This window comes from Spermophilus citellus (assembly GCF_964194105.1).
Source record: "Spermophilus citellus genome assembly, chromosome: 8".
NCBI classification, from domain to species: Eukaryota; Metazoa; Chordata; class Mammalia; order Rodentia; family Sciuridae; genus Spermophilus; species Spermophilus citellus.
Window position 1 is genome coordinate 107,330,179 of NC_138189.1, and position 13,993 is coordinate 107,344,171.

The 13,993-nt window shown below is 37.6% G+C and overlaps 1 protein-coding gene and 1 pseudogene across 3 annotated transcripts in view; both read left to right on the plus strand.

Moving 5' to 3' along the window:
- Nucleotides 1–1,913: 1,913 nt before the first annotated feature.
- The window catches only part of EIF4E (eukaryotic translation initiation factor 4E), a 39,410-nt gene continuing 27,330 nt past the window's right edge, over nt 1,914–13,993 (plus strand). The window contains exon 1 of one of the 2 annotated variants that reach the window (XM_081304465.1): nt 1,914–2,660. In XM_081304465.1, the coding sequence (XP_081160591.1) occupies nt 2,643–2,660 (18 nt within the window). In that variant the 5' untranslated portion in view covers nt 1,914–2,642. The remainder of the gene's footprint in view (nt 2,661–13,993) is intronic. The other variant, XM_081304466.1, reaches the window with a different exon arrangement.
- Nucleotides 11,494–11,934, plus strand: LOC308654267 (small ribosomal subunit protein uS8-like; annotated as a pseudogene). Its single transcript has one exon. The product of its transcript is annotated as a small ribosomal subunit protein uS8-like (transcript).

The following is a 13,993-nucleotide window of genomic DNA, read 5'->3' on the forward strand; positions in this document are numbered from 1 at the left end:
AGAGAAATAAAATATAAAGTTTATCTATGTATATTTAAGATTAACATGGAGCATATTAATCGATAGATTAACATGGACTATGTGGCACACTTATAGATTAACATGGACTATGTGGCACACTTATAGTCCAAGTTATCTTGCAGAATGAGGCAAGAGGATCACTTGAGCCCAGGAGTATGAGACCAGCCTGGGAAACATAGTGAGACCCTACTCACAAACAAAAACAAAACAAGACAAAAAGCAAAAATGAAACTAATCAACCACATACAACCTACATAAAAATCTAATCATCTGGGGCTGGGGATGTGGCTCAAGCGGTAGTGCGCTCGCCTGGCATGTGTGCGGTTGGGGTTGGTTCCTCAGCACCACGTACAAATAAAGATGTTGTGTCCGCCGAAAACTAAAAAATAAATATTAAAATTCTCTTTCTCTCTAAAAAAAAAAAATTAAAAAAAATCTAATCATCTAATCTTTGACACAGTTGGGTTTCAATATCAGTATTAGGCAAAGACATGTGGTATAAATATTAATGTGCGACACAACACGCAACAAAAGCATATACAGAATGGAGACAAATTAATCTGTAAATAATGGATGCATATGTAAATATCATTAAGTATGAGTCTTCATTGACTAGAGTAGGGAGTTTCTGATCAAAAGAAAACAAAAAAAAAAAAAAGGAAGCTATTTTTTAAAAAAAGTTTTAAGAACATCATGGCTTTCAGTCCTATGTAGGTATTTCCTTGCCAATCTGGTTTACTTTTTGCTCTGCTATCTAGTAGCTACATGAAAATAGTACATCTATGCTGCCTCTTCAAAAAAATTAACCAATAACTTTTGACCAGCAGAAAATATTAATAATATTAACTGTGATTACTTTGGATAGTGTAAGTAATAATTTCATATTTATCTGTTTATTTTTTAAATAATCTTATCTCCTTTAGAACCTACTGGAGCTAAGATGCCTAGACAACAGCTTTCATTAATCACCTATGCCAACCAGGTAAACTAAAACATATGAACTGGCCATGACTTCGAGTTCTTATATAGCCTCAATTATGTGTTAGTCATCCCAAGCATCCATTATGTACTCAATAATAGGTATGACACAGCTCTGGACATCAGTAGCACCATAAGGAGTCAGACACAGGCAGCCTGTTTATACTTCTTTTCCTGGTGTTAACCTTCTTAAGAAGCGTGGGAGACAGCAATGAGGTCGTGTCTTCCTCATTCGAACCTTATAGTAGCAGTCTACTAGATTTCTTCACCTTTGTTGTATTAATAACCAGACTTCAGAATAAGGCTGCCTTGAGAAATGACAGCACTGTATCTTAGAAGGAAGGAAAATGTAGCATGCCAGACCAGGGACAGACTTCTAATTGCCAGTGATTCTTGTGAATTTCCTGAATATTAAAGCACCTATTGAGGTCAGCTACAGTCATAAAGAGAAAAAATGATCTCGAAACTTTTAAAATTGCATTACTGCACATCATAATGTAACAAAGAAAACAACAACAAAAAAAACATTGTTTAAAAAAACAATAGCAGAGAAAAGCAGCTGATCTTTAAGAAGGCAGTCGGTTGCTTATTATGAAGTATTTACAGAGTCCGATGCATTTTCAAAGCTGGTTACAGTCATTACCACAGCACACCCTTGTGAGGTAAGTGTATTATCACCTTCGGTTCATAAATGAAAAGAAGTACAGAATGATTAAGTCACTCCCTAAGGAGAATGAGTCAACGTCAAGAGTCATAGTTGACCCGGCTTAACGACTCCTGACGGTCAGTCCAGGGCTTAGTCAGCGGACCCCAGAGTGGCTTCCATGGCTGGCACCTGGACTTAGGCTATTTCTGTTCACGTTAAATCAGAATATTGGAACCGGCTGGACAGAACTTCCAAATAATCTTTACTTCCAGAAGATTTATCCCTGAGATCTTAATCTCAGGATTTGGAACAGAAAAAACTGTCGGGTGCACTCCCCCTCCCCCCAGCAGCGGCGAGTGGGCACTGCGGGCGGTTCCGCCGATCCCTTTTCCCAGTGATGGCAACAAGTGGTCACCAGCGCTAGCGGAGCCGGGGGACGGATGATTGCTTAAACGACTCTCCATCGCCGCCTCTTTTTGAAACTAAAGAGAAAATGGTGGGAGGTCAAAAGAAAACTAAATAAACGCACAAGCAACTTGTCCTAGGACCTCAACTAAGCAAATGAAGCCTAATTGTGTGTGCTGAGCCTGCAGTTCCCAACCTCCTGGGGAAGATGGGAGGATGGGGCGACAAACGGTACATTAGGCATGCCAAGCAGTAAGTACGACGGCAACTATCCAGGCGGAAGAGCAGAGGACTGAAAATCACTCCACAGCACGCGAGTGCCGGACCCGCTGAACGACCACGTGATCAGTCCCTTTAAAAAAAAAAAAAAAGTCTGCCTTAAAAAAAAGAGAGCGAGCGAGCGAGAGAGAGACAGAGACTCCACTTCCCAGAAGCCTCTTGTTACACACGCAGCCGCAGTCTTGCGCAGGCGCCGCCAGGGCCAAACGGACACGTCCGTCACGTGGACAGTAACTGGCCAATCCGGTTTGAATCTCATTTTTTTCCTCTCACCCCCCCTTCAGGAGCGGTTGTGCGATCAGATCGATCTAAGATGGCGACTGTGGAACCGGTGAGTATTGCCTTTGGCCCCCACCCCCCCCCCCCGGGTCCCCGCGCTCGGTCTCCCTCCGGACTGAGGGACCCCGCGGGACTGCGTTCCCGGCGCGCACGCTATCCCTTGCCGCCCCCTCCCCCTCTTCTTGGGCCTGACCTTCCGCGGGCAACTGGGGGTGCCCTGGAGGCTGACCGAGGCGGCGTGTAGCGCACACGTTCTGGTGGGGGCCCGAGAACTGGGGGAGCTGGTGGGGGAGGGGCGGCGTGGCGCCTCCTGCGGAGCCGCGCGTTGTCCACCGGGGTGTAGGATGACGGAGGCACGGGGCTAGGTGTGTGGGATTGTCTTCGTGATAGAAGGGCGCGGGGCCGGCTCGGAGCGGGCACTGTGATCCGCAAGGAGGGTGGGCGGCGAGCCGATCTGGAATGAGATGGAGGAGGGAGCCTCGGGGCAGTTTTTCTATCTCCCTCCCTCCTTCCAGCGCGCCAGTCCAGGGGCTCGGGTGCCGGGCGCGCGAGAGTCTTCTTTAGACGGGTGGGCTGGGAAGCCGGTGGGCGCGCGGCGCGAGAGGGTGGGATAGGCGGGAGTGGAGCCGCGGCACGCGCGGAGAAGCTTCGATCTCGCCGAGGGGAGACGAGAGGGTCGAGCGCATGTTACTCCAGCGCATCGGAGAGTTGCCGGGGTTGGCGGCTGGGGAGGCGAAAAAGGTTTGGGATGGGGAGGAAACCCCGGTGTCGCGCGGTTAAGCTCTCTCGAGTAGAATGAGGGTGGTGGTGGTGGTGAGAAGGGGGATCACATTGTCCTCGCCCCTCCATGCTTGGGACTGGGCTGTCATGGAGGAGGGAAGGGGGAGGAGCGAGGCCTACTGATCGCTGCCACTGAGCGCTGCTGCCGGTCGGCTTGCCGGCCGGACCTGCTGCATTTCACACGCGCCTGTCTTCCATTCATTCATCCTTTTCGCGCAGTGCGCACGCCTCAGAGAATGCGATCGCGTCTAGATCCATCTGTTCTTCCGTGTCTTCATCGCCTGGAAGATTTCAGAGACACGGTTTATTGGAAGTAGAACTTAACTTTTAAGAGTGCTTTTCCATTTGATTTTTTCCTTTTCATGCTACAAGCTTTCCTCTCCATATAGGCACCATTTTAAACTTTCTTAAAGCAAGTTAATCTCAGGCCAGAAAGTTGGTAGTTAACCCTAAGGTAGAGAGTATTTTTGTCATAGTTTTGAGTTTGTCGACACTGGCTCACTGAGACTTCTGGGCCTCTCTTGCCTTTTACGGATTGTCACACATGTGTGATAATGTCTCAGGTGCATAATGGAGTATATTAGCAACCAGAAAACATTTGACGTAATGGAACCTGTTGCAGATTTTCCTTGCCAGGTATTTTTGTGAATCTGTACATTATAATTTGTGATTTTGGTAATAGTCTACCAATATGCTTTGACTTTTAAAAAGACTTATTTTAAAAACTTTGAAAAAATTATCCCATAGACCAGTAGCTTTTTTTTTTTTATATTACATTGATGCAAACTGTCCTTGTTTGTTGCCAGAATTTAAGGCAGTTTTTCTGTTTCTTTGCTTGTTATTTATTGGCACCAGTTTTCATTTATGTTTCTGGGAATTAATTGACTGCAAACCTCTCTTAAGTAGCTAATAAAATTAGCTGACTTTAGAGCATTAAACTTATATAACAACGAAGTATAAATATGTAAAATTTAAAACGCCTTTAAGAGATTCTGATGTCCACTTTTGACAGGATCTGCTCCAAGCCACTATACTAGTGTTGGGGAAGAAAGGTTACAGTGGTAATGGAGGCAAGCTTTAAAAATCTTTAAATGATAAAACAGTAATGTGTTCGTAAAGTTTCATCAGTAACTTTTAGGTCCTTCAGATTTTGTGAAGCTGTTCAGGTTTGTTTCAGCACAAACTATTAACTCAAGTGGTGAAGGACGATTTTGAGTTAGTAAATGTTTATAGTCCCTGGTATGTTTAGGGTTGTGTACCAAAGGATACAAAGTTGATACAAAATGTGATTCTATACCTTGTTCATTTTAAACTCTTAAGCTTAATTCCCAGTGTTGTGATCACTGATACAGTGTTCTAGTCCTGGCCCAGGAAGATTTGGATAGTGTGTTTAAATTTAGAAAGAGGAATTAAAAAAAAAAATTAGGGAGATGAACAACCCAAGAACTTAAAATGTAGAAACCTAGATTGAAACTATAGTAGTTTGGGGTTATATGTAAAATAGTATTGAAGTGTGCATTTTTAGTGAGAAATACAAATTTTTACTACTTTTTATGTACCCTTGTCCACAGGCTAATGATGTAGTATTTCTTTTGACAGTTTCATTATTTATTTATTTTTGGCACTAGAGCTTGAACCCAGGGCTTCCTGCATGATAGTCATACACTCTACCAATGATCTGTACCCCTGGTCTTGGATTTTTTTTTTTTTTAATATTTTTTTTTTAGTTGAGGCAGTGTCCCCAGGCCATCTTACCTCCTTTTTTAGTTGTAGCTGGATACAGTACTTTTATTTTATTTATTTTTATGTAGTGCTGAGGAGCCAACTCCGTGCCTCACATATGCTAGGCAAGAGTTCTACCACTGAGCTACAATCCCAACCTGGATTTTTTTTTTTTTTAAGCAACTGATTAATACTGTGTTGCAGTTGAGATAATATTGCTGACAAAAAAAATCATATTTCATTGGTACTTCAGCTAAATCATATTTCATTGGTACTTGTGTCATTAATGCCTTTTTTTTAAACTGCATAATCATAAGCATTTAGAGAGAGCCATGGGCTTTTCCTCCTTATCTCACCTTTCATAGATATTTGGTAGTTTTTGTCAGTGGAAATTACGTACAGTATTGGCCATTTTAAGTCCTTGTAAGGTTTTAATTGTGTGTATGGGTTTAGTTACATTAAGGTAGGGTTTATAAATATTAAAGTGACAAGAAACTTGAAAGAGAAAATTAAAGGAAGCATTTTACTTTTTTACAGGTGATGTGACAGAATTTTTAATATTGGACAAACAGTACTCTTCTGTCAATCCTATGGGCATTTGAATTGTGGCTAGGTCAAAATTAGACTTGGTATTACTTAAGATGGTAAGGCAGTGTCCCCAGGCTATCTTACCTCCAGTGGCTCATCTTTCTTTGTAGCTTTATCTTCATTCTGCATTCTTTATTATCCCCCTCCTTTTTCACCTTGTATTTGTTTTTAAGGTAAGATAAATTTTGATTTCTTCAGTTAACTGAAGGCATGTAATTTTACTTATTTTTACATTGTAACTTGAACTATTTGAACTCTACATTAATTTCTTCAGTGAATCAACTTGGACAGCCAGAAGATTTAATGTTTCCTTTTTTATACTTTAGAAACATGCTTTGAATTGGCAGAGAGTTTAAATAAGGCTTAAATACATATTGACAAATAAGTGTTGTGTTGTAAAATTCAATGTGTGTGTCAGTGAAACACTGTTTTGTTGATTGCTATACTTTATAAATTAGTATAGGTGTTTTTGTTTTAATTGAAGAACCCAATATATCAAGGATGATTAATAAGCCAAATAAATTTGGTTCTAGCATTTGTGTCACAAACTTCATTTCACTTTATACTCTGACCTAATATGAATAGTTATTTGACTTCAATACATTTAGTGTAGATAAACAGTTTACTCACTGAAATTGCAGAGAATCATACATAAAGTGAATTATGTAAGCTTAATCTAACTTGAATAGAAAATTGTGGGCAAATAACACTTTTATAAAATGTTCTGTTTAATTTATATAAGATTTAGATTATTTTGGAAGTATCAGCAGTCCTCTACTTAATAAGGGACCTGTGAAATAACTTTTCTATCAATGGTAATTTCTCCTTTTTCTTCCCTGCTCCCACTAGAAATTTCTTTTAACATCTGTTGCATATGAGTTGTATAGTTTTGATCAGTGAAAATGAGCATGGGTTATAGTCTCATTTTAATATCTGTTACTAGAAACATTGAAATTTCTTAGTTGAAAAATTGGGAATAAGTCATGTTAAGGTAATTTTGATTTTTAAATGCAGTATTCAAAGATGAGAATTTGTCAGTTACGAAGGACCAGATGAGGTTAATACTCTATCAATGTGTTCCATGCACACATCTTTTTCCTCTGCTAGGAAATTCTGCAGCCTTTTGATTATCAATCCTTAGCCATTAGCAAGAAATGCAAAGCCTGTGATCTCCCACCCTAAGATACTCTTCCCACTGCTAAAAATTTTTGATAATATTCAAATGTTCGGGGGGGAGTGGGGGCGCTGGGGTTGTGGCTGAGTGGTAGAGCTCTCGCCTGGCATGTGTGAGGCTCTGGGTTTGATCCTCAGCACCACATATAAATAAATAAATAAAATAAAAGGTATTATGTAAAAAATATACATAAAAAATCAAATGTTTCTTCATAAGTCTGTTGTGTCTGGAGAGAAAAAGAACCGTTTTTGCTCTAAAATACCTGAGAATGTAGTCAGAAGTGTAAATTTTTAAAATGTTATTCCATAGAAATAATGGAAAGCTGAAGTTGAATCACACTGTTAGTTTCCAGTGGATCATGACAGACCCAAGCGGTATTATATTTCATGTGTATGGATTCAGAGTTCTAAACAACAAACTCTAGAAATGACAAACAAAACAAACAACAACAAAAAATGGCCTTTTAAAAATGACCTGTGTGTAACAGCTATTTTTTAATGTAAACAGAACTTTATTTTTTAGTAGTTGCTAACATAGCACTTAATGTAAGTCAGGCACCACACTAATTCCTTTACATATATTCATACCATCCTTATAGCAATCCTGTAAAGTAGGTAGTATTATTATTTCACAGATGAGGAAACCAAGGCACCAAGGTTAAATTTGTGTGACTAACTTTCCTCAAGATCACACAACTGGGGTGTTATTCAAACAAAATAACCACATTCCAGAGTTGTACTTTCACAATGGTGACATCTTCTTTCCAGTAAGCATGCAATGTGCTTTCTTTGGGTGACTTCAGAAAAGGAAATTTATTTTGATAAACTTATCAGGCATTTTGCTACAGCTATAAAAAAAAATGTGGGGAGAGTTTTTTCTAGCTACTATTATACTGTCATGTTGAATAATAAAACTACTCCTAAGAAAATACCACCACAATTTCTGAACCTGAAAGATTGAACAAGCAGTTAGAGTAGTCCTTGGTAATCGAGGAGATTGGTTCCAGGATCCCCAGTCCCCTCCGCAGATACACCAAAATCTACAGATGCTCAAGTCCTTTTTATAAAATGGTGTAACGTTTGCATATAACCTATACACAGCCTCCTGTATACTTGAAGTCATCTCTAAGTTAATTATAATACATATTACAACATTAGTGCTATGTAATTTGTTCTATATTGTTTAGGAATAGTGACAAGAAAAAATTGTATATGTTTGGTATAGACACTGTTTTTTTCCTGAATATTCCATCTGAGGTTGATTGAATCTGCCAATAACAAGCCTGCAGATATAGAAGGTGGGCTGTATACTAATTGTATTTAATATAATGGGTGTAGAATTTTTAGTACTTTTACTAATTTTGGTGACAGATTTCTCAAAGTTGAACAATTGTTTTGAAAAAGTTTCAGCTGAAACACACATGTTCATTATGTATTTTAAGCTTGTTACAACAAAGTACTATACAGAAATTAGTTAAAATATTCTTTCTTTGCTGTTGATTATAATGAGTCAATAAAATTTTCATTTTTACATGAATATGTTAATATTGCTATAAAAATTCTTATGGGGCAGTAGCCTATGTATCAACACGGATATTTTCTTGTTTTTTTTTTTACTGAATGAAATGAATGGGTAGGGAGTTCATGTTTCAGGTAAATTTTTTTTCTGTCACATAGTTCCTAAATGAGAGCCAGAATTCAGACCAAGGTCTCAAGCTTTATTATTGTCCTGTTCAAGAAAAAAACAAAGTAAAATTCAACCAAAATAAACCCTCCAACTCTTTTCTTTTAATAAAGAAAACTGATGCATAAACTGATGCATCATTATAAAATTAATGCATACATCATCATTATACACAAATATAGAATATATAAATATTATGATCAATATATACCAATATGTTTGTATATTAATGTAAATGTTAATATGGTGTAATATATTTAATAATTTTATGAATATAAAAAGTTAAATATAGCCAGGCGTGGTGGCACAGGCCTGTAATCCCAGTGTCTTGGGAGGCTGAGGCAGGAGGATGAGTTCAAAATCAGCCTAAGCAACTCTGCGAAACCCTGTCTCTAAATAAAATATAAAAAAAGGGCTGGAGATGTGGCTCAGTAGTTAAGCGCCCCTGGGTTCAATATCCAGTACCAAAAAAAGAAGGAAAAAAAGGTCAAATATAAAATAATTTCTCTGAAATGATTAAATCATATTGTTTAGATTGTGGGAATAGGAGTGATTTTTTTTTTTATTTTGTTTTTAGGAGTGAATTTTGTTCAAATATTTCATTTGAACTTGAGTTTTGCCATGTTAATGGTATTTAGCATTTACTGTATTTTTATAATTTTTTCCCTTGATTTAATAATACATACTTGTGGTCCAAAATTTGAATTGTTCTCTTTAGTCTGGTGAAGTTATAAGATTTTTTTTTTCTTTTTTTGCAGTAGGAATCAAACACATTTCAGAATGTTTTTAAATGCTTTAAATAAAATGCATAGAATTACACAGGAAACCAGATTGCAGTAGGGATTGAGTTAACATGAAATATATCAAGCACATGGCCTGGCATAGACTAATCCTTTTAATGTGAAAAATTTATCTGTTCCCTATCCCCAACCACTGAGTTTCCCTTTCCAAAGTACTCATGTTCTTTAGTTTTTTGAGGATCCTACTATAAAAAGGCCATTCAGGAGGACTTTCTGTGATAATGGAAATACTGTAGTATGCTGTCTATTGCATTAGCCACTAATTTAACATGTCAGTTACAAACTTGAAAATGTGCCTAGATCAATCAAGGAAATGAATTTTAAACATTATTTAACTTTGATAACTTTAATTAGCCATGTAGATGTGGCTTTCAAATTGTACATTACTACTTGAGAATCTAGACACATTGTAGTGTGTACAAATATATGAATATATATTTAGTTTGATTTTGTAAAGTAAAACTGGATATGTTCAATTTGGTTGGATTAAATGATTTAATTTTATCCTAGAAAACCTTTTCAGTATATTTTAAACTTCCAAAGCTATTTATTTGGTCTTGTATAAAGTTAAAATTATTCTATGGGTTAATTTTATTGCTTTTTTTTTTTTTTTTCAACTGTGTGATTAGGTAGTCTTAATACTGTTCAAAACTCGGGATTTGTGCAGGAATATGCAGTGAAATCTTCTCAAGCTGATTCCTGTTTAGGGAGATCATCATTTAAAACAATCAGCATTATCCATGTCTTCTTTTTTTTAATAGACATTTTGTATATACAAGTAAATGTGATTTTAAAAAATATATAAATAATAGCCATCTTCCACAGTATTCTGGTACATTGCATTTTTGCTCAATATTTATTTTAGAGCATTATATATCAATATGTAAAGCACTCACTTTTTTTTTTGATAGAATGTATTACATAGTGTGGTTTAACAATTATTTCTATATTGATGACCAGTATAACCTTTTACTTATATCCTTTCATGCAGGGGGTAGCATATCTATAAGGTAGGTATTTTGACAACAAATTGAAGTTAAAAACAGTACTGGTCAAATAAAATAATTGTTCAAGTTTAGTTGGCTGTCAAGTTAATTAATTCTTAGGTCTTTTTCCTCAATGAGTGAACTGTTTATGTAGGGAAACAAAGTATAAAACATTCCTAAGTTTTAGAGAAAGAAACTGGATATCTGTGTATCCATAACCTAAGAGATCATCAGTACCTCATTTTTTTAAATACTCTCTTATCATGATTATTTCTTTGTCTCCTTCCCACTTTCTATCTTGAATTTCCTGTTAATAATTCCATTTTTTGTAGTAATCTTCATTGTATGTATCTTTCAGTTAACATGTTGTTTAGTTTACAAAAGTTCCCGAGAGAAAATAATTTGAATACAATTTCTTGTTCCTAGTTTGGCTTCAGCTTCTATAATGTCTACTAAAGCTCTTCCTGGGGAAACCTTGTTCAGGTTCTTGGAAACAGAGGAGTCTGCAGTTATTATCTGGCAGGGTTGTGTTGTGGGCCAGGCAAGAACATGCAGTAGGAGAGCAGTTTGTGGGAATAGGCCACTCTATTATCTTATTTTAAGATTAGATTAAAGCAATACTCTTTTGGGTCCAATAAGGGAGCTGAACACAAAGGAGGGAAAAAGAACTTCATTATCATATACATGATCAAACTGAGTTAGGTATGGGCCAGAACCCATAGTATTTAGTGGTTTCCATTTTTTCTTTATTACAGTGCTAGGGATGAACCCAGGGCCTTGTGCATGCTAGGCAAGTGCTCTACCACTGGGCCCCATCCTCTTGGTTTTTTTTTAGGAAATGTGTCTTGATATCATAATAGCCATCAAATCATATTGCTTTACTCACATTCACCTGAATCACATTACTCCAGTCTGAACTATTAACTCTATATTTGTTGCACATTCGTCTTCACTTGATCTCCTTTTACTGTGTTTCTGATTCCCTCTCATTTTGCTTCTCCGTTGCATCCCTCTGTTGCCTGTGTCCATTGCCTTCCTCTTACTTGATTTCTTGTGTCACTTTGGTGGATCACATCTTTAGTAATTTTTTTTTTTAAGAAAAGATATATAGGCTTTTTCCGCCAGGCTTTTCATGCCGCCATAATAGTGTGCATGAATGTCCTGGCTGATGATCTCAAGAACATCAATGGTGCTAAAAAGAGAGGCAAACACTAGGTTCTTATTAGGCCGTACTCCAAAGTCATTGTCCATTTTCTGTGATGATGAAGCATGGTTACATTGGCGAATTTGAAATCATGGATGATCACAGAGCTGGGAAAATTGTTGTCACCCTCACAAGCAGGTTAAACAAATGTGGAATGATCAGCCCCAGGTTCTATGTGCAGCTCAAAGATCTAGAAAAATGTCAGAATAATTTGCTCCCATCCCATCAGTTTGGTTGCATTGTATTGACAACTTTAGCTGGCATCATAGACTATGAAGAAGCAGGACGAAAACACAGGAGGAAAAATCCTGGGATTCTTTTTCTGGGGATATAAAATGTACATAACAATAAAATGCCTCAGTGGACAAAGAAGTAAAAGAAAAAAATGAAGATATATGCTAGTTAAAGAACTTTTTGAGACTTTGAATATTAAGCAGTATTGTTCTGGTAGTTTGCCTGGGCATAGAATTCTTTGGATTTTTTTTTTTTTTTAAGAGAGTGAGAGAGGAGAGAGAGAATTTTTAATATTTATTTATTTTTTTTTTAGTTCTCGGCGGACACAACATCTTTGTTGGTATGTGGTGCTGAGGATCGAACCCGGGCCGCACGCATGCCAGGCGAGCGCGCTACCACTTGAGCCACATCCCCAGCCCCAGAATTCTTTGGAATTTTGAAGATAATTGTTCTGTAGTTCTGTTGATAAATCTAAAATGATTCTGATGATTTTTTTTCTTTTAAATATGACTGATTCCTTTCATATCCCCATTGCTTAGAAATCTGTAGATTCTTGTCCCATTTCACATTGACATACAGTGTGAGTACGAACTTCTTACTTTTTTAAACTTTATTTCTGGTTGTCAATCCTTTATTTAATATTTTCCCTTGTACTTCTTTCTTTTGGGTATTCCACTGTACTTCTGTTGATGTCATATGGCTGCCATCAACATTGCAGCTCAAAGACTGGGCTGGACAGGGCAGTCCACAGGATCTTTTCAGTGGTTCCAAAAAATTCTCTGGAACAATGTTGACAGTTTCATTGAAAGTGATATTTCCACTGTGTTTAAAATTTTTTTTTTCTGTTTATTTTTGTCTCTTGGTGGTTCTTTGAGGCTTTGATAATGAGGGCAAAGGTAGAAGATACCACTTCAGACTCACCTTCTTGGTTCGGAATGGTCCGTTTCACTGTCCTCAGACCCTTACATTCACTGGTTGCCTTGGGGATGTCATGACCAACCTTTTTTTCTTTTGGAGGTAGACCTCTCATAGAAGATATAGTAATAACCTTTCCACCCAGTGCACCTCAGGCATATGACTTTGATCTTGGAGTTCAAGCTGGGCAGCATTGTGAAGGTCGCTGATGTCAGAAGAACCTGGATTCAGGACAACTGAAGAAAGTTGTGCTTTGGCCTCCTGAGTTGAAAGCCAAAAGGCAGGACTTTTTAAATATGGCAATTCATATCTATCACATCTGACAGATTTATTTGTGTTTTTCCTCTCCTGTCTTTTTTTTTTTTTAATATTTTTTCATCGTCGATGGACCGTTATTTTATTTATTTATATGTGGTGCTGAGAATTGAACCCAGTACTTCACACATGCTAGGCAAGCACTCTTCCACTGAGCTACAACCTCAGCCCATCGTCTCATCTTTTTATTCTTTTTGAAACATTCAGATTTTGGATTTTTTAAGACTAGTTCTCTGGGAAATTTCATGTATTTTGCAGTCTTGTATGTCTTATTTAAATTCCCAGGTATTGTCTCACTTTTCCTTCTCCTGTTCATTCCCTCCCTCTTGTTTTGTCTTCTGAATGTTGACTTTTATAACTTTCTGTAATTCTATATGCGTACAAAAATCATAAGTTATGCTTTTTAGGATACACACACACATTTAAAGCATATTCTTTTCCCTACCTCTGTCCCTAAGATGCTTATTTTCTTTTTCTTTTTGAAGTCTTCTGGCAGCAGTCCGAGTAGCTTGGAGTAGCAGGGGGGATTGAGGGACCTAGCTACTCTCTAAACAGCTTTTACTGAATTCTCGTTTACCTCCCTTCACTCCCAGTTTTAATGATACTGCCAGCCTTTAAGGCTCTTGTTGCATACATTGATCCGGTTACCACTTGTCTGTCTGCATTCCAGTCCCACCCACTTTATTTCCTTCTTTTTAAAAAAGAAATATTTATTTTTTAGTTTTAGGTGACATGACATCTTTATTTTATTTTTATGTGGTGCTGAGAATTGAATCCAGTGTCTCACACATGCTAGGCGAGCGCACTACCACTTGAGCCACATCCCCAGCCCCACTTTATTTCCTTTTGTTCTTTCCATATGTGAGAGAGTGTGTTTAGTTTCTTAAATCTGTGCTGTAGTTTGTGAGATTTTTGGGAATATTAGAATCATCCTTTTATTCAAACATTTGAGTGCTTATGTGCCAGGCTTTGGTATTATACCCA